Source organism: Thermothelomyces heterothallicus, assembly GCF_042370625.1.
Source record: "Thermothelomyces heterothallicus CBS 202.75 unplaced genomic scaffold P884_scaffold_18, whole genome shotgun sequence".
NCBI lineage: Eukaryota > Fungi > Ascomycota > Sordariomycetes > Sordariales > Chaetomiaceae > Thermothelomyces > Thermothelomyces heterothallicus.
Window position 1 is genome coordinate 329,175 of NW_027192579.1, and position 24,364 is coordinate 353,538.

Below are 24,364 nucleotides of genomic sequence, written 5' to 3' on the forward strand. Positions count from 1 at the left end.
AAGGAGTTGGATTCAAGGAGTTGGATTCAAGGAGTTGGATTCAAGGAGTTGGATTCATTCGTTGGCATACATGAATGTTTGGTAAAAGCTGTCATGATTGGTTATGCACTCTCTTGTGAGAACTGGAACACCTGGGCAGAAAACAATCGGAACACGACACTGAATCGAATGCAAGTCTCACAAGGCCCTTTTCAAAAAGGTAGTCCGTACTAGCCCAGTATCGGTTGTTCGGAGTTTTTTTTTTTTTTATAGCGAATGAGTCGCAGATCAAAAGGAAAAGAAAAGGGCTTACGGAGTAAACCTTACAGGATCTAACCCTAACCCTGAGCTGCAACAGGTGTGGAACCTGCAGCGCCTACTCGACTTTCCCTGGGCGCCTCTGAGCCGCGTCCTGTTCGCCTCAGAACTTGCTGCTGGAGCGTCAAGTCAGCAACACATTTTACAACCACGACAGCCAGCAAGGACACCATGGCGAGTAGGCGCGATTTCCTCAGCCAGCCGGCGCCCGAGAATTATGTGGCCGGTCTCGGTCGCGGAGCTACTGGCTTCACAACCCGGTCAGATCTCGGTCCTGCGCGCGACGGACCCAGCGAAGACCAAATCAAAGCCGCCGTCGCAAAGCGGTCGGCCCAGCTCGGACTGACTCCCGCGAAAGACGACGACAATGACGACGATGAGCGGTACCAAGACCCCGACAATGAGGTTGGGCTTTTTGCTGGTGGCATCTACGAGAAGGACGACGAAGAGGCTGATCGGATATGGAAAGAAGTCGACGACAAGATGGCTAGGCGCCGCCAAAAGCAGAGGTTAGTGACACCATTTCCCTTTCTTCCTCTTCCCCTCTGCCCAAGCACATCCTCCCAAAATACCAAGCATGTAGTTTATCTGTCCGCGCGTAGATGAGCAAAGTACCGACCGGTAATCGCACAGGGAAGCACGGGAGAAGGCCGAGCGCGAAGAATACGAACGCAAGAACCCAAAGATCCAGCAGCAGTTTGCCGGGCTCAAGAGGGCGCTCGAGACGGTGACGGACGAAGAATGGGCCAACCTCCCGGATCCCAAGGATCTAACCGGTCGCACGAAGAGGGCTCGGCAAGAACGGATGCAGCGATTCTACGCTGTTCCCGATAGCGTCCTGGCGGCTGCGAGGGACCAGGGGCAGTTTGGGACCACCGTCGCCGACGACGGCACGGCCACCGAGGTGAACAAGGACGGCACCGTGACCGACTTTGCAAAGATCGGCGCCGCCCGCGACAAAGTGCTACGGGCCCGCCTGGAGCAGCAGTCGCAGACCAGCGGTATCGCCACCGCCGGAAGCGCGACGAGCATCGACCCCAAAGGTTACCTGACGTCGCTATCGAACGTCCAGATCGCCGAGCAGAGCATCGGGGACATCGAGCAGTTTCGGAAGATGCTCAAGTCCGCCGTCGACTCGAACCCGAAACAGGCGGCCAGCTGGATTGCCGCGGCCAGGTTGGAAATTGCGGCCGGGAAGCCTGGCGCTGCCCGCACACTGATCGCCAAAGGCTGTCAACATTGTCCTAAGAGTGAGGATATCTGGCTCGAGAACATCCACCTCAACGACAACCGCAGCGCTAAGGTGATCGCTGCGCAGGCCATCCAGGCGAACCCCCACTCGGTCAAGCTATGGGTGGAGGCGATGAAACTTGAGAACGACCTGAGGTCGCGAAAGAAGGTGATCCGGCGCGCGCTGGATCACAATCCCGAGTCCGAGGCGCTGTGGAAAGAAGCGGTCAATCTGGAGGAGGACCCCGCCGACGCGCGCATGCTGCTCGCCAAAGCCACGGAGCTCATCCCCGAGTCTCTCGACCTGTGGCTGGCTCTGGCGAGGCTCGAGACGCCAGATAATGCTCGCAAGGTGCTTAATAAGGCGGTCAAGAAGCTCCCAACTTCGCACGAGTTGTGGATCGCCGCCGCCCGTCTCGAGGAGCAGTTGGGAGAGGGCTCAAAGCGGCCGGTGATGAAGAACGCCGTCACGTTCCTGGCCAAGCGAAACGCCATGCCAAAGCGTGAGGAGTGGATTGCCGAGGCCGAGAAGTGCGAGGAGGAAGGAGCGGTGCTGACATGTAGCAACATCATCGAGGAGACGCTCGGATGGGGCCTGGATGAGGACGATGACCGCAAGGAGATATGGATGGAGGATGCCAAGGCCAGCATCAGCCGGGACAAGTTTGCGACCGCCCGCGCAATCTATGCCTACGCGCTGCGGGTGTTCCCCAACAGCAGGAGTCTGTACCTGGCTGCAGTGGACCTGGAACGGAATCACGGCACCAAGGACGACCTGTGGCGGGCTCTCGAGAAGGCCGTGGAGGCTTGTCCGCACGTCGAAGTCTTCTGGCTCATGCTGGCCAAGGAAAAGTCTGGCGAGCTCAACGAGGCCCGCCGGGTGTTGGCCAGGGCGTTCAAGCAGAACCCGGACAACGAAGACATCTGGTTGGCTGCGGTCAAGCTGGAGGCCGACAATGGCTTCACCGACCAAGCCCGCGATCTCCTCAAGACGGCTCGCCAGAACGCCCCGACAGACCGGGTCTGGATGCGGAGCGCGGCGTTCGAGAGACAGCTGGGCAACAACGAAGCCGCGCTCGACCTGGTGCAGGACGCGCTCCAGCTCTTCCCCGGCGCGCCGAAGTTGTGGATGATGAAGGGTCAAATCTACGAGGACCTAGGGAAACTCCCAGAGGCCAGGGAGGCATATGGCACCGGCGTGCGCGCGGTGCCGTCTTCGGTGCCGCTCTGGCTCCTGTACTCGCGCCTGGAGGAACGCTCCGGCAACGTCGTCAAGGCGCGCAGCGTGCTCGACCGGGCACGGCAGGCTGTGCCCAAGTGCCCCGAGCTCTGGACCGAGCTCATCCGGGTGGAGCGGCGGGCGGGCAACATCAACCAAGCGAAGAGCCTCATGGCGACGGCGCTCCAGCAGATGCCCAAGAGCGGGCTGCTGTGGGCGGAGCGCATCCTGCACCTGGAGCCGCGCACGCAGCGCAAGTCGCTCATCACCGAGGCCATCAAGAGGGTCGAGGACGATCCAATCCTGCAGGTGACGGCGGCGCGGATCCTGTGGGCGGAGCGCAAGCTGGATCGGGCCCAGAACTGGTTCGAGCGTGCGCTGCTGCTGGACCGCGACATGGGAGACACGTGGGCCTGGTACTACAAGTTCCTGTCGCAGCACGGCACCGAGGAGAAGAGGGCCGAGCTGGTGGCCAAGTGCGTGCTGAACGACCCGCGCCATGGCGAGCACTGGCAAGCGATAGCCAAGGATCCCAAGAACGCGGGCAAGAAAACCGAGGAGATCCTGAAGCTTGTCGCAGCGTCCCTGAGCTAGTCAAGGAGAGAATTTTGCACATCGCAAATGTCTGTAGCGTGTCCGCGGGCTCATTTAACGTTCGTTGTTCTTTTGTTCCCAAATATTCAGAACCCAGCCAACGATGCAACTATGGATGTTGTGATGTTTATATCAGGTATAATCTGCTGGGTCAACTGAAGAGATTCAGAAAACGCCAATCGAATAGAAGATGTTAAACCCCCAAACCTAGCCTTGTAAGTTGGCAAGACAAGAAAAGATTCCCCTTCCTTTCCAAAACACTTCGAAGAAGCCTTTAGCTATTTGCTGCCGAACCACGATGACAGATAGCTCTTGCCCTTGGCGGCGCTGTCCTCCACCTTGCGGTCGAACTCGTCGATCTTCTTGAGAGCGTCGGCCTTTGCGGCCTTTGCGTGCGCCTCAGTCTCGCTCTTGGCCTTGGAGATGTCCCTGTTGACAGTTTCGACCTGTTGAATCCCAACGGTCAGCGGGACCGTTTCACGTGTCCGCTCCGCAGGGGAGAGCACGGCAAAACAAAGCGACTTACCGCGCTGTCGACCTTGGCACCGATTTCCTGACCCACTTTGCGACCCTGCTGCTCAGCGTCGGTCGAGCGATGAGGAACCTCGCCCTTGACCTTAGCCGCGACGTGTTGCGCGTCACCTTAGAGGGGCGCGTAAGTGATTCCGGCCACGACAATATAGGGTTGAACCCGAGCGGAGGGGCGGTTGTGCTTCACTCACTCTCAAACTGCTTCTCAGCTGCCCGTGGAGAACCGCCGGCCGAGTAGAAGTAATAGCCGATACCACCCGCGGCGGCGAGGCCGATGGCAAGGGGCACTTTTGAGCGAGACATCGTGGTTATGTTATGGAGTGAAAGGTGGTTCTGGTTGGTTTTGGTTTTCAAAAGAGAGGTCTCGCCGATGGTCAGATGATGCGAGCGCCGTAAGAGACTAACACTGTTCTGTTTGCGACAGCGTTCGAAGTTGATCAAATATGAGTGGGGTGTGGTTGGATGGTGGTGACGGGTTGTGCTCACAGGAGGGACTTCCCACGGTTATATTTCTAGTCACGCATGCTTTTGTACATACATCCCGCTCCATGTTTTCCGCAGCAATCGTCCCATTCAACCAATCCCCATTCAACCAACCTTCCACTGGTTGTGCGGGTTGCCTGCTTCGCCTGCAATCCCAGAGCTATTTCCCCAGCTCATGACATGTATCTATGACGTATGAGCGGGGAGAGCTGCGTGCCCGCTCGATTTCACAGTTGCCGTCAAGCCCCACTCGAGCTTGGGCGCAGCTTGCCCAATGTTTGAGAAGGAATGCTTGGCGCAATAACCAACCGCAGAAAAAGCCCGGGATTACATCATGGTGCGCGGCAGCCACCCAGCTCCCATCGATTCCAGCTCCCATCGATTTCGGCCCCGACGCCGTTCACTGCCGCCTCCTGCAGTGATCGCTGCAGCGAAAGCATTCCCCCCCAACCAACATTGCGAATCGACACTTTACCTGGAAACTGCGCAAACCTCACTGCTATTGTTGTTCCTCGTCCTGTATGTACTAGTGCACCACGAGTCACCACCGTATGTCAGCGACGAGAGCAACAGGTACGGGCTAATACAGGGGCCACTCAGTTCCAAGCAATCCCACCACGCGACATTGTCAAACGAACGGCCCCGTCTCGGTAACACCATTCAATTATCTGTCTCGATCCTCTTCTCCCCACTTGAGAATCTCATTGCGCTCACCAAGGCGTCGGGTCCTCTACACATACGCCTTGGGAACTTCATACTGGTCAATGCCCCACTATATGGGTAGTACGGCCGGGCAAATGATGGCATGAGGAGCCATGCCCAGGACCCGACATCACCGGTCGTCGCGCCGCGTACCGCCTCTCAAGGACAGTGACTTCGACCACGAGATAAACCTCGTCGACAAGGATGGTGAGGAGGAAGCATCCCTCGGGCCTTCGTCGGCCGGGCCGTCCTCGCAGCATGGTGCTGCAGCGACCGGTGCCGTGATGTCTCTGGCAGCCGACGGAGAAGGCGACCCGGGCGGAGTGACGGGGGAGCAAGAAGAGCCGGGACAGCCGTCCGTTGTGATCGACGGTGAGTTAGCAGTCGACGTTGCCGACCAGCCCTCCCTAGCAGCTGACGAAGCTGACGAACATCAGAGCCCACGCCGCAGCTCGGAGCCGGCGATTCAGCAACGTTGGCAAAGACGGCGCATGTCCACGGCAAGCCTAAGACGCCCGAATCAAAGATTGACATACTTTACGAAAACCAACGGGGCGGGTTCCTGTGCGGGATACCCCTCTTCTCCTCCAAGGCGCTCGGTAACCTCGACCCGCCCTCGTGGACAAACTTTGCGCACAAGCCGAGCCCAACCGATATATACACGGCGCAAGTGCCCGATCCCAGCTGGGAATGGGCCTGGCCCGAGTGGCGCATCAACTATGATACGGACGTGGACGAGGACGGCTGGACGTACTCGTTTGCCTTCTCCAGCAAGTTCTCATGGCATAAGGCGCGGTGGTGGAACTCATTCGTCCGGCGACGGGCGTGGATCAGGAAGCGGGTCAAAAAGAATGAAGGCCATTCCGTGCAGGACCAGTACATGCTGAATCCCGACTATTTCACGATTCGGCCGTCCTCCGAGGTGGCGAGGGACCGGAGTCCCAGTCGGGCTAGCACCGTCCCGGGCAGCAGAGCAAGCATGAGCACGGCCAACATGGAGAGTGCGGAGCCACCAGCCATTGAGCATTCCGACGAGCTCTTGCGCGTGCTCCGCGTGTCCCGGATCGACAGGGAAAAGATCGAGGCCGTCGGCAACTATCTCGCGAACGCCAAGGAGGATTTGGAAGGTCTGCAGGCCATCATGCACGAGATCATATCCCTCTTTCTCTTCCAGGCATCTCGCCGGGTCCTCCTTGCCAACCTGACTGAAGCCTACGACCAGTCGGTCGCCGAACAAATGGCCGCCAAGGAGAGCAATCCAGAGCTGGACCGGAAGATCGAGAACCTCGCTGCGGCCATCAAACACGCAGATGAGGAGGTGAGAAGGCTCGAATACTGGAGCGATGTCAAAGGGATAGCCGAGGAAGGAGAGTCGAAAGCCGCCGTGGACCAAAAGCAAGGGTGGGATTCAAAGACTTGGCAAGGGGTGGACAATTCTGGCCCATCAGCGCCATCAGCTCCTGAACGCGAAACCAAGACACGGAATGGGAAGGAAGCTCAGGACGGCCAGTATCCTTAACGAATACTGTTTCCCATTGTAGTCGGTTTGCATCTAGGATCCTCTTTGAGATGCCGGAGGGATGCCTAATGATTACATTTATGTACCCTTCCAAGTCCTTTGTCATTAAGTCAGTCCTAAACTCGAGAACTCGAGGCTTTCACCTTCTTTCCCATCTCCAACCAATAATAAAAATAATAAAAAAAAAGGAAAACGAGTACACGGCACGGAGAACCCGAGCGAGATTGCTAAGTTCACCAGTTGGTGTGCGGAGACGAACACCCTTCACCCGGCTTCGATAGATGGAAACGGGCACACAGGTTACCGAGAATACCTGCTCGGCCGTATCTGAATTGATCCTGTCACAATTCCCACGGGCATGAACGGCACGAATCCAAGATGGAAAAGAAATGGCGAAAAAAAAAGCGAAAAAAAAAAGGGCGCTTTTGCGCTTACTAATGAGGTACGGAGTAACTAGTTACTTTGGGTACGTACCTAGGCCGCCTGGCCCAGAGTTGCTATTGGCACTGTGTAGGTGGCCTTCGGGCAAAATCCGAACTGCTGTGTGCAGTGGGTCCCTAAAAAAAGTCCCTGAAGCGTGCCATCGCGTTCCGAATCTCTTTGATCAGGGCGATGAGCGCTGCGGCCTGCAGTCACCTCCGCAGCATAGCAACCTTGCGCCAGCCCGGGACCCGGAAACGGCGCAAGCAAACCGGCCGAAACGACACAGACATGCCCCGACCATAGCTATGACCCTAGGTTCCGCGCTGCCATGGAGAGCGTGCTCGCCCCAGGGTCGCATCCAACAGCGATTTGCGCTCGCTGCGCCGAGGAACCCGCCCTTTGTCGGCTACGCCGCGCTCGTCGCCCGCGCCCAGTCCACTGCCTCCGACAAGACAAGGCCCGAGAGGCGCCTCCGTCCTCCTGCAGAGCCGTCCGCCGATACCGCCTCGGCCCGCCCGCCGCCGTCGCTCGTCGACCGCCTCAGCCGCGTCCCCGTCCGGCCGCACGACCCCTATGGCTCCGTCGTCGTGAAGCCCGTCACGCAGTACCCCGACAAGCGCGAGAACCGGGAGGCACTGCTGAAGCATCACCGCGCCTACACGCAGCAGCTCCGGCTCGAGCAACGCCGGCCGCCTGGCTGGGGCGGCGACTGGCGCGCCGTGCTCAATAAGCTCGTAAAATGGACCCCCCCACACGAACGCCAGGGTCGAATCAAGGTCGTCATCCCGAAGCACTCGGTCGCGCTGCTCTTGTCCGATCACGAGCGGAACCTCTGGAACATCCGGTCGAGGACGGACTGTGACATGACGCTATACCGACCCGCCGACGAGGCGGCCCCCTTCGACCCTTACATCGTCCTCAGCGGACGGCCGACCGCCATGACGGCTGCGGTCGACGACATCTTGAAGGTCAGCAAGGGAGTGACAGTAGTGAACCTGGACGAGTTCCTCCAGGCCGGAGTGGAGAGCAGCCAGGCGGGCCAGCCCCCCACCGAAGGGTTGGACGATTCGGCCTTTACGGCGACCAGAGTGCTTCCCCACCAGATGTCGGTCCCGTGCCGGCCCTACAGGCTCAACGTGAGGGCGGACCAGATCCCGCGACCCGGCGAGTGGACGGCCCAGGCGTTTCAGCAGTACATCGCGGCGCTGATCATGGGCAACCTGGACGCGAGCCGCGCGCGGGAGCTGTACCCGGATGGAGAGACGCACAAGGAAATCGTGGTGCGGCAGCTACACACGGTCTTCAACGACCCGGCCGCTTCGGCGGCGGTGTCGCTCCCGGCGCTTAAGCTCGCCCTTCGGTACCTCACGGCGGCCGGCGCAACCCATGTCAAGGATGCCCAGGCGCTCCTCAACCGAGCCGAGGAACTGGGCTTGCGCGTCAACACCGACACTTACAACCTGATGGCCGAGACGTCGGTCAGGTCCAAGAACCTGCCCGCCTTTGACAGCACCGTCAGCCGAATGGTCCGCCACGGGTACAAGCCAAACCTCGGCACGTGGCTCCTCTTTCTCCGCCTCGTCGAGTCCGAGGAGGTCCGGCGGTACGTCCTGCAGGCCATGGACACCAAGAGCTTCTTCCTCGACCCGACGGTCGTGAACGGGGTGTCGGGGATCATGGCTGACCACGACGCCTATCGCGCGATCCAGCAGGGCCAGAGTTTTGACGCCTTCATTGCCGGTCTGCGCGAGCTCTACGGCCCAGAGTGGCGGCTCGGCCTCCGCGCCGCCAACCGATATCTCGACGTCTTTGGAAAGCATAGCAAATTCGGCGAGCTGCGGCAACTCCTCGAGTACATGTTTGCGAGCGAGCACAGCAAACCCACCACGATATCGCTCAACACAGCCATCACGCGCTGCAAGCATCAGAGGAAGGTCGACCTAGCCGTTGACCTCGTTCGCATGTTCGACGAGCGCGGCCACCACGTGGCCGACCGGACCACCTTTCATCTCCTCTACGAGCTGGCCCGGAAGACGAGGAAACCCCACCTGCTCGGCGCCGTCTGGCGGTACGCCCACAGGGTCGGCATGACGAACCACCGCATGCAGGCGCATGGCACCAAGGTGCTTGCCGGTGAACGGGAGTCCATGCACCTCACGGACCGGATCCGAGGCTTGTGGGAGGAGCCGCGTCGCTGTGCAATCACCAGACAGGAATTTATGGAGAACCTCTTGCTGTGCGACTACAAGGATAGCCGTCCCGAGCTCAAGAAGCAGCCACGAGCGACAAGGGTTCAAATGTCGCTCGGTGTTGTCACCTCTCGGGCTCCCTCGAACGGTGACACCATACCTCATGCAAACGTCAACGCGGTTTCCCCGGAGAACGAACCGCGGGGCTCTTCGCAAACACATGTTGGGACACAGCCTTCACCTATCCAGGACATCCACCACGAGACTGAAAACTCGAGCAGGGCGGCGGCCGGGGCGGATACGCCGGCAGAGGGTATCAAGGACGCCCCGCCTAATGCTCGTTCAGACGATGGTGCTCGGGGGGAAACCGGCCCGCAACAGACCCTGCTGTTGACTGCTGCGGAGAAGTACGAGCTCTACGCCAGAGCCACGTCCAAGACGGCCCGGCAGTTCGTACCGTCCGTCCGGCTCGGCGACTTTTTGCAGGAGGCGCTGGATCGCGACAGAAGCTTGCACAGACTGGCGCACAACGATGAGGCGCGCAACAAGGCATTGCAGGTTGACTTAGACCCCGTCAGGTTACCCATAGCGAAACGAAGAAGGCCGATGTTTGACGAGAATGGCCTGCTAAGGTGGCTCGCAGAGAAAAGGAAGAAGGAGGAGGAGCAGAAGGAGGAAGAGATGGCTACCGCCGTGTCGCACAATGATCACGAGTCCGCGGACCGGGAAATCATTGATGTCCGTTGGACATATCAAGAGAATTCTAAAGTGGATGGGTCTGGAGGAGCAACCTCGGAGACGGCGAACTGCGAGAGAGCGCCAGACTCAGGGGCCCCAGAGTCCAACCACAGCGCGAAGGACGGAACGACAACTGAGAGAATCTTCTGCAGCATGGCTGAGAGCCCAGACCATTGCGGAGGACAAGGAATACTTGGGCAGCCTGCTGCTGGCAGGTTTTGAGACCTCAAAGGGAAAGACGACAAAGGCGGCAATAAAAAAAAGGCAAGTCAGTCCGGATGTAAGGAAGAGCGAAAAAAAAAAAAAAGCTGGCAAGGGAACCAGTTAAAATATGCTTGTATGACTATAAACCGTGGAATACCATTAGATGGGGCATGTATATCATCACAGCATCCTGAGGCAATCAACTCAATTTACTTGGCCATGACTCCCGTTGCCTTCAATTGAGCGGTCATAATGTCGCGCTAGTCTTTTCGATGAAAGAACGATTTGGGGCTCATTGTGCCACCCAGTGGTTCACCCCAATCTTAGCCATGAACCACAGCCGATCAGACGATAAATTGGCTAACTCAAAAGAAGGGAGAGAAAAGTAGGTCAAGAACAAGTTTTAATTCATTTCATGTCGTTTTTTTTTTTTTTTTTTGGTTTCAGACTTAACGCTTTTTCCAGCCCGCTTCGCTCCTTCCCCCGAGACTCTTCGTCATTTGCGCTCAAGGCATCTTTGTGTCCTCTTAACAATTTCCCAGAGTGGGGGAACTCTCTGCTTCCACACTCAACTTGGATCAAACTAACATCCAACCAATCCTCACGTTCGCTTGATGAGGACACAAACCAAGGCATGGCGTCAAATGAAATTGAGATATGAAGATAAGGGTACTGCCTGCAATGCAACAAGTATTCTCAACCATTCTGCCGTGGGGAACAGCACAGGAAACGTCGAAACACACTTATCCAACGTTGAAATCGACCCTCGCAAAACAGCAGACTGATGAGATTAGCAATCACTATCTACTAAAGTGTCTACACTACGCGAATCTCGAGCATGGCCAACGCTCTACGGACATCCAGCGTGGTTCCAGCCCAGCTCGGTTTCCTAGCCATCTACAACCCCAGCTTGGGCACGACCGACGAGACCGTCGATGACCAGATTGTCTACTATGCCTCGGCCAGCACCTTGTCGAATGCAAAGGAGCGCCGCCGCCTCCTGCGCGCCGCCAAGGACGGCCGTCCAACCGATAGCATCTCCAGCGAGGAGCGCAACGAGCGTCTCAGGCAGATAGGCCTCGCCCAGGGCATGGTTGAGTTTGCCAGGAGCTTCTCCGGTGGCAAGGCCGTCGACTCGATCGACACGGAGCGCGCCCGCGTGGTGCTGCATGAGCTGGAACCGGGCTGGTGGATTCTCGCTGTGAGTTCTTTCCCCCTCTTCCACTCCCCCCCCTTCCCCCCCCGGTACTCTCTCTACCTATCATGGCCGGCCTCGCACTGAGACATGAACGAAATAAATAAACAAACTAGTCCATCGACCTCACTCGCCTCCCCCTTTCGCCAAGCAAGACACCAGACACCCCTCCCACCTCATCTCCACCGCCGGCTCAAACCCGCGGCACTGCACCTGAGCAAACCCGTCCTCCCGAGTACGAGTACTCGGCCCGTGAGGTGAAGCCGCCCGCCCTCCTGCTCCGCGATCTCCTCCGCGCCCACGCCCTCTTCCTCCTGCACCACGGCCCCTCCCTCTCCGCCCTCTACTCCGCCCTTCCGCGCCCACAGTTCGGCGTTGCCCTGGCTCGCTACTGGGACTCCTTCCTGCTCACCTGGAACGTCCTGCTGCACGGTAACCCGGCCCGAGACGTGCTGGGAGGCATCAAGGTCGCCGCCTCCGGTGAGCTGGGCATGGGCGTCGGCGAGGAGGACAGGGGGAGCGGGGAGCGCGAGGTGCTCGAGGGGATGGCGGGAGGAGCGGTGGCCGGGTTGGTCGATCTGGTCGTCGGGAGGTTTGGCGATGCCGGCGCGGCCGAGAAGGAGGGAACAAGGACACGGCATGCCGGCGGTGCGGGGAGCGGCGGGAGCGAGCACGAAAGGTGGCTTGGGCAAGGGACCGATGTTGGTGCGGAGGATGGGGCCGTGTTCCTGGGCGTAGGGGCGCTCTCGAGGAGGTCACTGCGCGCGGTCACGGACTGGATGGAAGACGTGTATACGTGGGGCGAGAGCGCGTATGGCGTTTCTGATGGTCTGGCAGCGGCGGGATCACGGGTAAAGAGACGACGGCGGGGCGAGAGGAGCGGCGGTGTCGCCAAAGCATCCCCTTCTGGGGTGGGTCGTAAGACTCAGAAAAAAGGGAAGGATGAGCCTGGGGAACCGGAAACGGGCGGTGACACCAGCAAGGAGGATCGGAATGACCACACAAAAACCTCGGCCGAAGGCGGCGAAGCCGCCGGTGGCGTGGACAAGATGCTGAGCTATCTCAAGTTTGGGTACGGCACGTACTGGTCTCTGGGAACCACCAGTCCCGCAAGCAACTCAGACGCCGGCGATGAATCAGCGGCGGACTCGGCCGCTGCTGAAGATGCACTTGGCCGGGAGTCAACGCGAACCCTTGATGATGGCTACTTCTTGCTTGGGCTAGAGGAGCCAAAGGCAGACCCAGAGCAGTCGGACCGCTCATTACAGGGTGGCCCAGCAACGCCGCGGACCGTCACAGTCGAGCTTGAAGCTGAAGTCTCCAGACAGAGGAATCCGAACAATGACGGGTCGTCCGACCCTGACACCCGACATGCTTCACAGCCAAGGACAGCCCAATTACGTCCCGTCATCTATATACACAGACCCTTCATATACATTCTGCTTTTTCAGCCGACCGGCAGCGTCCTCCCCAGCTGGGAAAAGCTCTCTCGATCCCTCCACTCGCAGCTCACTACCCTCCACAAGCCCCTCCTCAGCTCAACCGCCTACCGGCCGGAGAAGCCCCTTCCGGCGTCGCTCCAGAGCGAGATTTACGACCTCGTCTTTGATCCCAAAACGCTCACAATCCACTCCACCATCCCCAACATCCCCGACCCGGTCTTTGTCGCCGATTCCACCCCAGGAGGACTCTTAGGCCCATCACCACCGCCGCCACCGCCGCCCAAATCCCCACCAACAACAGCACCCTGGACCCGCGTGGAAGCGCTCAGCACGCACAATCAGATCCTCAACATGTTTGCCGGTTCGCGCGGGGAGGCGGGTGCGTTGGAGCGGACTTGTAAGACGAGCCGCGGGTGGTGGGTCGTTTGGAGCCGCGTCCTCGAGCAGGGCCAAACAGCCGGAGCGGACAGGCGATCGCCTTCACCCGGCGGGTCGGATTCGGGTCAGGAGGGCGCGAATGACGGGGATGGATCTGAATGCGACAGCGGCCCAGGGGTGGGCAAGGAGATCTTCCTCGTCCGGCGAGCGAGCGACCAGGGCGCCGGCGTCCGGAGCGTCGGCGCGGCGTCGTATGTCGGCGGCGGTGCCTCGGCGGGGTGGGCGGAAGGGGCGAGCCGCCTGGCGCAAGGCATCGGCGTCGATACGAGAAGGTACATTGAGGGTCTGTTGAGTCTCAACCGGTGAGCTCATGAGCGAGCTACGGAGATACTAGTAAAAAGGTGGATCGAATGACGACTGTCGGAGGGCAAGCTTAGGTCAAGTCATGATTCAATATTCCTCGAAAATGCCTCGAATTTACCATGGGTGTCACGACCATCACACCGGTTCGACAATTGTGGTTTTTACGTCAAAAAAGCGAGTCAGGTGCCGTCATGTAAATGAGCAGTCCAATTTTCGGTACCGCGTTTTTTCTTGGTAAAATATGTACAACGAATGAAAAGTCTATCAGCCGGACGGAACTACCGGCGCCCTGTTTTCCATTTTGTTTGTTTTCCTGGCTCCATGCCTAGGAGCGATCCGGATGAAAAAAAAAGAAACGATGTACCAGAAATGTAGCTGTGATTTTGCCGTTCTGTGCCTCCGAGGAAAAAAGAAAGGGTATATCCTTGTACCACCACGTCTGGAACTGGTAAAGCAGAGCAAATTGGGATCACATCACAACGTCCGGTTGGGAGGAGGATGAGATCATCCAAATCACCAACTCGCCGCTGCCCCGGAATGCGCGGAAATCAACTCCACCCGGGAGGATATCGCCCTCAGAAAAGAAAAGGGAAGAGATGAGGAAATGAAGGGCTTATTCGTTGAAGTACCACTCAACCTGGCCCCGACCAAGATCAAGCGAGCCGAAGAGCTCGAGGAAGAGCTTCTCGGAAGCATCGATGTCATTGGCGGCGCAGCTCGGGCACTTGTCGTGGACGACGGCCTGGGCCGTCTTTCCGTTGGCCTTGATGGTGATGGTCTTGCCGCACATGGGGTTACCGTTGGACTGGGCGCCCATCAGGGACGAGGAGACAGCGACGATGTTGTCGGAGTTGTCCTTGCCGCTGTCATCGATGCCGCAGGAGCCCATGCCCAGGGCGTAATAAGTGATCTCACCACTGCGGGCGTCCTGGCCGCCGGATCCACTAGATCCGTCATCGCCAGCAGCTCCAGTGGGCGCTGCGGACGATGACGCAGGCGGCGCCGCAACGCTGGTAGTGCTGGGGCTTGGCTCGGGGCTGGGCGACGGGGACTGCGGCGGCGGCGGCGGAGGCGGCGGCGGCGCCTGCGACGTCGGGGGAGCTTGCACCGTGGTCGAGGTCGTCGAGCTTGTCTCAGGTTCCTGGATGAAGACACCCGGGCTGGCCTTGGGCGTGGTCGAAGTCAAGAAGGTGGTGCTGGCCGGCTTGGTGCTCGGCATGACCAGCTCGGTGGTGGTGTCGTCAACGTAGGCGGTCACCGTCTCGTAAACCGTCTCGGTCACCCAGGTTGTGACCACGCCCCGCTTGTTGTGGCTGTGCTCCTTCCTGCGGTGCTGGTGGGCGTGGCCGTGGCCGTGGGGCTGCGCGGCAGCGAGCGAGGCCAAGAGGCTAGCGACGAAAACAGTCGACTTCATGATGATCGAATGCGTCTAACTTGGCGGGTATCTGATGTGAATGCTGTGCCGCGTGGGAAACACGTGCGTAGTCTTCCAGCCGGTGTCTCAGAACGTAAAATGAAAGCAGATCAAAATCCGGTCAAGAGCAATGAATGAGGGTCGAATGCTCTTGAATTGCCGTGCGGAAAAGTGATTGTTTGCGGTGCCGAAGATCAAAACTGCCAAAAGGAAGGTTGGGCTCGCTGAGCCAGTTCAATGAAAGGAACGAATGTTGCCTGTTGCTGGTGGGTGGTGCAGACAAGAGGATCAAGAACCGGCGAGAAGAGGGAGCAGGGAGGACTTTTAAAGTTGCCCGACTGGCGGCACAAAACGAGAGGGGACTGGACGAAGAAGCCTGGACTGTTTTTGGAGCCAGAGCTCGTGGGTCTGCCCTGACTCTTGACGTCCCACTATCCCGACCCCTTGCAGGAGTACGGTAGCGTTTCTCAGCCTCTGTTAAGAGAGACCATCCCCTAAGCCGCATGGCTCAGCTCATCTCCGTGCGTTTCAAGGGTAGCGGGCAAACAGGCTTGGCAGGGGTACCGCGTAGCGCTCCCACCTCTTTGTTAGCGGCGCTGAGCCTGGCGCGTCCGAGGTTCGCCAACCAAAATGGCGCCAGGGGTCCGTTCCTTGCAGCTGGCTGCAAGGCACGACCAACGGGAAAGAACCACATCCCTGTCATTCCAGGAACAGAGTTGCCCACGGTCATCCGAAGCGGAAACCATCCCAGCCAATGGGACGTTTGGCCGGTCGGAAACACTTTGGTCTGGCCCACTGGCCAGGCTCCTAAGGAAGTTCCATGACCACATCAACTCGCCTGCGTGCCTGACTACACTAGTTCGATCGGCTGTTGACAGAGTCAGGGTGGCGACCTCTGTGGGCGCTGGAGCGTTGTCCATCCCATTAGGACGATTGTGGAGTATGGAGTCGGCGTGGGAGCTGGATTGATGAAACCGTTCATCCGAGAACTGCCGGAACGGGATGGGACGACTCAAGACTTGGGGCACGACACCCACAGTACGCACCACACTGCGTAATCAAGCCATGAGAGATACCGTTCTTCGACATGCCTGGCGGCTGATTTTCTGGCAGATGCGTTTTTACTCTCTTCATAGCCGTGATCCAATAGATTTGCAGCGACAATTTTGCACTTGGCAGTGTCAACATCCACAAGGGTTCAATCCAAACCCCGTTGTTTGCTCAAGTCTGATGTGTCGCGTAGTGTGTTATAGTGTAGGGCTGGCTTCGTGTGGTGTGGGACCGCGGGGTCGTTGGGGCTTCTCTGATCGAGACCCGACTTCTCGGCGCTGCACACGTGTTCCTAGTGTACTTCGTAGGGCAATCCCCGTCGAAGCTGCGCCTTGTGGGCCCCCGTCGAGCGTTCGAGCCCTCGCCGGGCACTGGCCCATTTGCCTCTCGCCTTCCCCCAAGCATTCGGTCCGAGCATTCGAGGTGCGTCATCGATGATCCAGGAGAGTTTCGAGTCATTATTTGCGGGTAAAGGTGTAAAGGAACAAGCAGTCTCTGCTAAATACAGGTCGATCCTCGTCCTCGATCTCAGTCACGGTAAAGGTTTTCCTGGCGGCCTTCAGAAATTGCATATCGGCCCTACGCCTCTTCTTGAAGCAGAAGAAAATGGTGGCGGATGGTTCCACTGCCAACAAGTCCTGCAGAGTTTGCAGAAGCAGTGGGAAGGCGGGTTCAAAGTAGACGCAATCTGCAGCGAGGATGATGTTGGGCTTGTGTTCGAGAACTTCCTGCGAAAGCGGTTCGCCCCTACATCGACACCTGGCGTCAGAACATAACCGGGTCCAAGACACAACCCTGGCTCGCCCAACTGACGAGGGTACGACACCTCACTGATTTTCTCCTGATCTGAGCCTGGGTGATCCGCTAGCAGCAGGAGCCATTCACACAAACTGTGCTTGGCACTTTGCGGGGAAGTGCACACGATGTGTATGTTATGTATGTACCTGGAGGGGATGGATGGGGGGTGTACGTGTGTGTGTGGGGTATGTCAGGTTAGGCACAGTACAAGCTGGCAGCACTCACCAGTTGAGCACTCTTGCTTTGACCCTGTCTTCGAGTCCGTTCAGTGAGATATTTTGTCGCATCAGCGGTTCCATCTCCACCATGTCGGTAAGGTACAATGGGTGGTCGAGTCTGGCACAACCCTTGGCCACAGTGAGCCCAACAACCCCACCGCCAGCGCCGAGTTCGAGTCTGTCAATGAAACGATCAGTCAGCCGCTTTCAAGTGCAGGAGCATTACAAAATTGAAATCAGAAGTCAAAATCATCCCATCCCCCGCAAAAAAAAAAAAGAAGAAAAAAAGAAAAAAAGAAGAAGAAAAAGAAAAGTAAAAAAGGCGGGGAAAATCTACAAGATTAGATAGATGGAAGAAACAGGGCGATGTGAGCTACAGCAACGGAACTGTGGCCTTGGTCAAAAGTGTAAAAACAGGACTGACATTCTAGCGCTTTGCAGTCTCTCCCGATGGTAGCGCAGCATATGTTTGGCCAGCACCATGCCGGCGGGCCAAAGCTGGCCGCCGCATCCCGACTTGAGGTCTTCACGGAGCTTGAGTGGTTCGCCAAGGAGGCCCGAAAAGTCCACTTCTGTGGTTCCTGCCGCCTTGTACTCCGGGAGCGGTGCTAGGTCCTCGCCGAAGGCAAGTGGCGAGAATTCGGGCGACGGCGATCTTTCCTTGTCGTCCATTGCGCAGCGTTTGCCGAGGGGTCGGGCAGAAGAGAGCCTGAGGGTGGCGGTCGGATGTCGAAATTTTTTTGTGAAGTTCCGTCGGAACGGTTGGGCTGCGCCTGCCTGCTCCGGTCTGCCGCTGCGCCAGCCCACCGAGTCTCGGTGTTTCCACCGAGTCCACATTTAATCGTTATGCTATCCGTTTCTTCGATTGCGGGTCCGCCTCCCCGCAGCAACGTCGTCTTGTGAAGAACCGACAGGTCCATACTGACTCGTCGAACACGCGACGCCATGAGGTTGGAACTGCCGTATACCTATCTCTGTCTTGCACCCATTTCATAACAGATCTCTGTCACGAGGGTTGACCGGCCCTGTCTTCTTTCCCACTTTCTGTTCTTTACCCAACTTCTTTCTAGCCGCCGAGGGGCCTGGTGGTTGCTGCTGGGATATCCATTCAGCATGTGGTCCGGCACGTATGAAGATGCACGCCCAGTGAGACGCAGGTATGACATTCACTTGGGAGCAATATCTACGCTGTCCGCCATCTACCTAGCTCTGCACCTCTTCCACGATTGAAATCCTCATGATCGACGAGATTGTCTCTCTACAAAGCTCCTGTCGCCCTAGTTCACCGATGGTGTGTGTTGTTGCCGGGTCCTTCCATCGTAAGGTACTCCCTGAGCAAGAAGAAGCGACGTCAGGGGCATCAGATTAGAAGGCTGGGAGCACTCCTTGGCCAGGTTCGCGACCGGATGCGCAAGGCTAAAAGAGGCAAGGGACCGTCTATGGTTTCTTGTCGAGCCGTGAGGTGTGAACCCTCTGTCTTTCTTGAGTCTAGTCGCTGCAGATACCTCTGGGCCGACAGCATTAGGGACAACTCCGGAGGTCCTTGTTGAACCTGGGCTCGCGGCTTGAGGTGCCTCTGCGGAAGAAAGCCTTCGATTTTGACACGTTTTCTCGTCTATCCGCGATTCTGTCGTCCTCTGGGGAGCTTTTCTCGTTCCGGATGCACCTATACATCCTCGAAGCTGTCCGATGCCGTAGTGAGCTATTACCCAACCATGACTGATGACACCCCAGCTTCCTGTTTGGATATCCTTTGATGCGGCCATCCTTCACTTCAGTGGTCAGACACCTCCCGCCGGTTCACCCATACGGCCATCACAGCGTTTCCTTTCGGTTCATTACAACCGACATAATAGGCTTCGCGGGAGCGATACGCTTCGATGTTGCCGTGGGTATTCACTATCTCGCAGCTAACCAGACTACGATCGTTCTGAATGCGGCGCGTGGAGCCGTGTTGTCCTCCTCAGAATTAAGAGGCACAGTCAGGATTGACGACAGACCCTCCTTTCCCGTTGGCGCCGTCATAGCTTCCCGTCTCGCACTTCCCGCCGGCTCTTTGTTGACAATAGCACTTGAAAGATGTACGGTTGTTCCTTCTGATGCCGCCAGTCGACCGAACTCGCCCTAATACCCTGCGATACCTCCTCTAACAACTCAACACTGACGTGTTTCCCCGTCGACGTCCACGGCGGTGAAACGAGCCTCTCTATGCACAAAATATCCTCACGCTTGTCATTGCCTCAGAGAAAAAACTTTCCCTTCGACTTTCGTCCCACGTTATCAGGCCCTACTGAATGTCCTCGGCGTGTCTCTGACCATATCGTGACTATGGACCAGGGACAGTGTAAATAGTTCCCTCGGCTCCATCACCGAGAGGAGGCATGAAAATTCACGTACCGGATGTTTGTGTGAACTCCTGGTACGATGCAGACCAGTTGGTCATCTCCCGCGGAACCAGCGTGGACTGTAGGGCCAAGTTTCTCCGGATCTTCCCCAGCAACGGCCGCCGTGCCGCGGAGGCAAGACTCTCCAGCCGCCCCCTATCCCTCATCTGCATTGCGAGAGAGGAAGGCTCTTCTCAGTTCATGCGCCTAAGAGTGAAGGGCAGGAAGAGAGAGGTACGGCGCCGGTGCCAGGTGTATGTAGAGACCGAGCGAGCAGCCTAGCTGATTGACGATCTTCCGAAATGGACGGATGATCATACACCAGTATTCCTGTGGCTCGAGGGAGCGATGCAGACGACCTGGAAACACTTGAACCTGACATTCTTCTGCTCACCGGGTTCTCCGGCCGAGCTTCCCTCAATCAGCTGCCGACCAGGAGAGGCTCCACGATTAGCGGAAGCCTTTTTGGGGCCCACGCCGGGGGGGGGGGGGGGGCTTGACCCCAGAACGTCTCCACACGGGCGGTGAGACTGCAGGCCTGACTATACCCGTTCCAAGTTTTCTCGGCATGGGGAATCGTCCCGCGCACGGCTCCAAGACACATGGTGGCGGCGGATCCTCGGGGGTGCCCCCAAAATCTGCGATGGCGGCACAAGCTGATATGCCACGGCGATGAAGGTGCTAGAGGAGAACATTGTGTCTTCTCTGGGGCTGTCACACATTCAATAAGGGAGAGAGGCCGAAGGAGGCGGAGGAAGAGGCATCGGTAGCGCAGTCTCGGTTTCTATCTAGCTCTGGCTCGGTTGGTTGGACGAGGAAGGAACGGGGAGCGGGAATGAATGGGACGGACACAGGAGAATCAATCAGGGGGATTGTCGCTGCGATTCGAGTGATTTCGGTAGAAGTATGCTGCCTTCTCATAAGCCTCACACCAAGAAATCAACAAGGAGTATGGGGTCAAGATGTACGTAGTACGGAGTCCGAAATACCTAGCTCAGCGCCGTAACCAGGGGGTGTTATACTTCTGGCGATGGTGTAGCAATCAATTTAGATTGGACAAGGTGTCTTGGATCTGACAATCTCCACTCGGATGAATAAGTATATTCTTAGTCTTCTAATATTTCTTTGTTTTCTTTCCATCTCTTTACGCGGGTTGTCTTAGTCTCTTCTAATTGATTGTGCGATGGTCGGTGACAGACGTGCCCGTTTGTTGGCAAGATGGAGAGAGATTTTTGTACGGAGGCGATGTGCTGTTTCCCGTGATTTGCGTCAGGTGATCTCCAGGACTCCCCCCCCCCCCCAAATCTTGGCACACTGTGGCAGCCCGATTTGGCAATTGGACAGGCGGCCAGACCTTTCGCTGGCTGAAAGCTGGGTCGCAGGCGCAGACAGCGATCACGCAAGGATGTGGGCCCCTCATGGCTTCGTGTTCTATCACCCGAGGCACGAGTGTGTCGTTGCCATGGTGTCCATTATTTCTTCCTTACATCTAACACATATGAGTTACTGTTTACGTATGCAGATGGAAGACCTAGGCACGTACAAACACGTACCTAGCAGAGCAGGGTTATGTGGGAAAGTGTACTCGTGAGAGGGAGGGTAATACTCGGTAAACACTTGCATCCGCAGTGCAGATTGGGAAAGGGTATTTGCCCCGTTTATGTAACTTCAAGGTGTTAGGTAGGCAAACCCCCCTGAAGCCCTCAAAAGCGCTCTGCCTTGCCAACGTAATAAAGAGCAAGAGCCTCTGATATCGGGATCCTTCTTAGTTGCCTACTGGTACAGGATATAGTAAGTAAATGTGTCTGGCGTCCCGAACAGGCCAGTTCAGCTGCTAGCATTTCTGCCGGGCCGGAAGCTTAGCTCTCTCTAACACCCGGCATCTCTGGGAAACTGGTCACACTGTAGGCGCATACTTCTTCACCGTCAGATGAACTTGGGATGGGGGAAGATCGCTGGCAAACACTATACAACCCTGGGGGCTGTTAAGCGCGGACGATAACCCGTTCCGGCCCTGGAACCCTCGTCCGCTTCGTCTTGACAGCGCTGCACGATCACGCCCAGGCTCGGTTGCCACGCCAAAACGAGCACGTCGCAGGCACCGCCCGCTCCCGCCAAACCCCGCTCCACCACGACCTTAATTTGCTCCGTGCACGAGCAACACAAACCGCCCAGCGAACCGGCACCGGTGACCGAAGGGAAACCTAGAGAGGCACAAAGGGCGAGGAGAATCTTTGGCGGGGTTGCACCACGAGACATCAAATTTCACCAGGGGCGTGACCAATCCGTACCGTTCAACGTCATTCACGAAGCTAGCTACTCAGCTTCAGCACGGCCGCCGAGAATTTTTTTCGGCTCGATCGCTGTCTCTCTGCCTGCCCTTCCACTCACTTTCCCACGACCAAAAACCACCCCTCCACCCCACTGGTAGCTGCGCTGCCGCCGAATCGCATTTCCACACCACGTCACCATGGGCCAGACACTCTCTGAGCCCGTTGTCGAAAAGGTACGTGTTTTTTTTTTTTTTTGCTCCCTGACGAGCCGGGCCCAGGCCGTGTGTTGTGTCTGTCGGGCGTGTTCTGCCTGGAGCGAGCGCCGTGGCTGCTCGGCTGCCCCTCCCTGCCTCGCGACCCGCACGCTGTCGCTCTGCCGAACTTGCTTTCGCGGCCGGGCTCTCCATTTCGCGCCGCCGTACTCCTTCAGTCGATGCCGTCGATATCTTTTATTTCTTCCCTCGTGGCTCCTTCTGCGGTGTTCCGACCCAATCCTCGAGAGCCGAATGGTCGCTGACGAAGCGGTCGCTACCTCTCTAGACATCAGCTCATGGCGGGGACGAACGGCTCTTCTACGGCCTGTCGGCCATGCAGGGCTGGCGCATAAGCATGGAAGACGCACATACGGCCGTATTGAACCTGCTTGAGGACAATCCCAAGGCCGCCAAAGAGCACCCTTCGAAACTCTCCTTCTTCGGCGTCTTCGATGGTCACGGCGGCAGTAATGTCGCTCTCTTCGCCGGCGACAACATCCACCGCATCGTTGCAAAGCAAGACACTTTCAAGGCGGGAAATTACGAACAGGCCCTGAAGGACGGCTTCCTGGCCACAGACCGAGCCATCTTGAACGGTATGATAATGCCCGGTCGTCCCGGAGTTCTCGGGGGATTTCGCGGGGTAGCAGAGCCAGGGCCCTTGCGGCCGGCCCCCACCACCACCATCACGGGTATATCGTCTGAACTAGCAACGACAACCACTGATATACTTCTTCTTGAGCAGATCCCAAATACGAAGAGGAGGTCTCGGGCTGTACTGCTTGTGTGGGCTTGATCACCGATGACAAGATCTACATTGTTGGTTATCCCCTCCCGCAATTTTTTTTTTTCGCTGGGGGGGCCAATCTCATCCCCCGCGCTCACTTCGTCAGACATTGCTGACCACACATCGATGCCGTAGGCGAACGCCGGCGACTCGAGGAGCGTTTTGGGCGTCAAAGGCCGAGCCAAACCTCTGTCATTCGATCACAAGCCCCAAAATGAAGGTGCGACGGCTACCGCACTCTCTGCCGAGATCCGAGTGAGCGCCTCGTTGCTAACCAGGTGCTGCGTGGGGCTGTAGGCGAGAAGGCACGGATCACGGCTGCGGGCGGTTTCGTCGACTTTGGACGCGTCAACGGAAATCTCGCCCTGTCGAGAGCCATTGGAGATTTCGAGTTCAAGAAGAGCGCCGAGCTCGCACCAGAGCAACAGATCGTCACAGCCTACCCCGATGTCGTGGTGCACGAAATTTCCGACGACGACGAGTTCCTCGTGATTGCTTGCGATGGTAAACTAGCTAGCCTACTCCCAAAACCCCTACATGTCTGCATCACTACTGACACGCATGTTCTGCCAGGTATCTGGGATTGCCAGTCCTCTCAGGCCGTGATCGAGTTCGTCAGGCGCGGGATTGCTGCTAAGCAAGACTTGGACAAGATTTGCGAGAACATGATGGATAACTGCCTGGCGTCCAACTCAGAGACAGGCGGTGTGGGCTGCGACAACATGACCATGATCATCATTGGCTTCCTCAAAGGCCGGACCAAGGAGGAATGGTACGAGGAGATAGCCAGACGGGTTGCCAATGGTGATGGCCCTTGTGCTCCTCCCGAATATGGTAGGGATACGCCATCCCCTTGAAGCGCAGATGTCATCACCATCTCTTCCTTCCTCCCTCTATCCTTACCAGTCCCGATATACTTGCCTTTCCTCCCCTCTGGTCCCCGACGCTTGCTCTGTTTGGTGTGTCGGTAACGCCGCTTGTCCTTCGAAGTTGCCGGTCCTTTTCTGGTTAGTCTCGTCACTAATGCTCGTCTCTCCTCAACTACAGCCGAGTTCAGGGGGCCAGGTGTGCACCACAACTTCGACGAGAGCGACAGCGGTTACGACCTTGAGGACCAAAAGCAGGGCAAGAGCTTTGGTATCGGCGGCTATAAGGGGCGCATCATCTTCCTGGGGGATGGCACCGAGGTCCTGACCGATTCGGACGACACGGAGATGTTTGACAATTCGGAGGAGGACAAAGACCTTGTTAGCCAGGTCTCCAAAGGCACATCGCAAGGGGGGAATGCTTCGGAGGCGAAGGCGGACACCCCGACGGATACTGGCTCGTCATCATCGCAGCAGCAGCAGCAGCAGCAGCAACCGGAGCAGCCGCAGGCGGAGACAAAGGTGCCCGGGAAGAACAGCGCGGATAAACAGAAGAGTGGGTAGGCATGACGATTGAACGGAACTTTGTGACTGAAAGGAAGGGGCGGGCGAGGTACAACCCCGAGACACGAGATTTTCTTTTATACCAACTTTACCGGAAGAAGCATGATGATCATACTATACCACACCATACCCAAGCCGTACCAAACCAGCCTGGCACATATCTCATGGTTGCATGCCGGTCTAGGGGGTTGGATGGGTTGGATGGGTTGGTTGGATGGGGTCAGGCCGGGCCATCAGGGGCACGGAGAG

The 24,364-nt window shown here is 57.6% G+C and overlaps 10 protein-coding genes across 10 annotated transcripts; 5 read left to right on the forward strand and 5 right to left on the reverse strand.

Moving 5' to 3' along the window:
* Positions 1-441: 441 nt before the first annotated feature.
* On the forward strand, positions 442-3,389 carry P884DRAFT_330962 (PRP1 splicing factor, N-terminal-domain-containing protein). The gene is made up of 2 exons (XM_069445708.1): positions 442-806; positions 931-3,389. Exons 1-2 carry the CDS (start codon positions 469-471, stop codon positions 3,338-3,340), a joined length of 2,748 nt encoding a protein of 915 aa, XP_069296013.1. The 5' UTR covers positions 442-468; the 3' UTR covers positions 3,341-3,389.
* Positions 3,390-4,334, reverse strand: P884DRAFT_293333 (uncharacterized protein). The gene is made up of 3 exons (XM_069444216.1): positions 4,063-4,334; positions 3,867-3,982; positions 3,390-3,786 (listed from the first exon to the last, which is right to left on the reverse strand). Exons 1-3 carry the CDS (start codon positions 4,172-4,174, stop codon positions 3,619-3,621), a joined length of 396 nt encoding a protein of 131 aa, XP_069296014.1. The 5' UTR covers positions 4,175-4,334; the 3' UTR covers positions 3,390-3,618.
* An 835-nt stretch (positions 4,335-5,169) lies between these two features.
* Positions 5,170-6,575, forward strand: P884DRAFT_301237 (uncharacterized protein; the record flags this gene model as incomplete). The annotated part of the gene is made up of 2 exons (XM_069444840.1): positions 5,170-5,428; positions 5,494-6,575. 2 exons carry the CDS (start codon positions 5,170-5,172, stop codon positions 6,573-6,575), a joined length of 1,341 nt encoding a protein of 446 aa, XP_069296015.1.
* Positions 6,576-7,174: 599 nt separating this feature from the next.
* Positions 7,175-10,375, forward strand: P884DRAFT_261769 (uncharacterized protein). The gene has a single exon (XM_069441591.1). The coding sequence runs from the start codon at positions 7,304-7,306 to the stop codon at positions 10,145-10,147; it is 2,844 nt and encodes a 947-aa protein (XP_069296016.1). The 5' UTR covers positions 7,175-7,303; the 3' UTR covers positions 10,148-10,375.
* Positions 10,376-10,717: 342 nt separating this feature from the next.
* On the forward strand, positions 10,718-13,690 carry P884DRAFT_286255 (uncharacterized protein). Its single transcript, XM_069443820.1, has 2 exons — positions 10,718-11,330; positions 11,441-13,690. The coding sequence occupies exons 1-2, from the start codon at positions 10,968-10,970 to the stop codon at positions 13,508-13,510; spliced, it is 2,433 nt and encodes an 810-aa protein (XP_069296017.1). The 5' UTR covers positions 10,718-10,967; the 3' UTR covers positions 13,511-13,690.
* Positions 13,691-14,100: 410 nt separating this feature from the next.
* Positions 14,101-15,273, reverse strand: P884DRAFT_261771 (RlpA-like double-psi beta-barrel-protein domain-containing protein-containing protein). The gene has a single exon (XM_069441592.1). The coding sequence runs from the start codon at positions 14,919-14,921 to the stop codon at positions 14,121-14,123; it is 801 nt and encodes a 266-aa protein (XP_069296018.1). The 5' UTR covers positions 14,922-15,273; the 3' UTR covers positions 14,101-14,120.
* An 886-nt stretch (positions 15,274-16,159) lies between these two features.
* On the reverse strand, positions 16,160-17,750 carry P884DRAFT_261772 (putative methyltransferase-domain-containing protein). The gene is made up of 3 exons (XM_069441593.1): positions 17,412-17,750; positions 16,995-17,165; positions 16,160-16,718 (listed from the first exon to the last, which is right to left on the reverse strand). Exons 1-3 carry the CDS (start codon positions 17,657-17,659, stop codon positions 16,430-16,432), a joined length of 708 nt encoding a protein of 235 aa, XP_069296019.1. The 5' UTR covers positions 17,660-17,750; the 3' UTR covers positions 16,160-16,429.
* Positions 17,751-19,880: 2,130 nt separating this feature from the next.
* Positions 19,881-20,431, reverse strand: P884DRAFT_261775 (uncharacterized protein). Its single transcript, XM_069441594.1, has 2 exons — positions 20,361-20,431; positions 19,881-20,280 (listed from the first exon to the last, which is right to left on the reverse strand). Exon 2 carries the CDS (start codon positions 20,091-20,093, stop codon positions 19,914-19,916), a length of 180 nt encoding a protein of 59 aa, XP_069296020.1. The 5' UTR covers positions 20,094-20,280; positions 20,361-20,431; the 3' UTR covers positions 19,881-19,913.
* Positions 20,432-21,179: 748 nt separating this feature from the next.
* On the reverse strand, positions 21,180-21,830 carry P884DRAFT_261776 (uncharacterized protein). Its single transcript, XM_069441595.1, has one exon. The coding sequence runs from the start codon at positions 21,628-21,630 to the stop codon at positions 21,337-21,339; it is 294 nt and encodes a 97-aa protein (XP_069296021.1). The 5' UTR covers positions 21,631-21,830; the 3' UTR covers positions 21,180-21,336.
* On the forward strand, positions 21,737-24,222 carry P884DRAFT_42924 (phosphatase 2C-like domain-containing protein). Its single transcript, XM_069445891.1, has 7 exons — positions 21,737-21,877; positions 22,185-22,494; positions 22,644-22,717; positions 22,821-22,905; positions 22,983-23,189; positions 23,259-23,519; positions 23,733-24,222. Exons 1-7 carry the CDS (start codon positions 21,842-21,844, stop codon positions 24,113-24,115), a joined length of 1,356 nt encoding a protein of 451 aa, XP_069296022.1. The 5' UTR covers positions 21,737-21,841; the 3' UTR covers positions 24,116-24,222.
* The last annotated feature ends 142 nt before the right edge of the window (positions 24,223-24,364 follow it).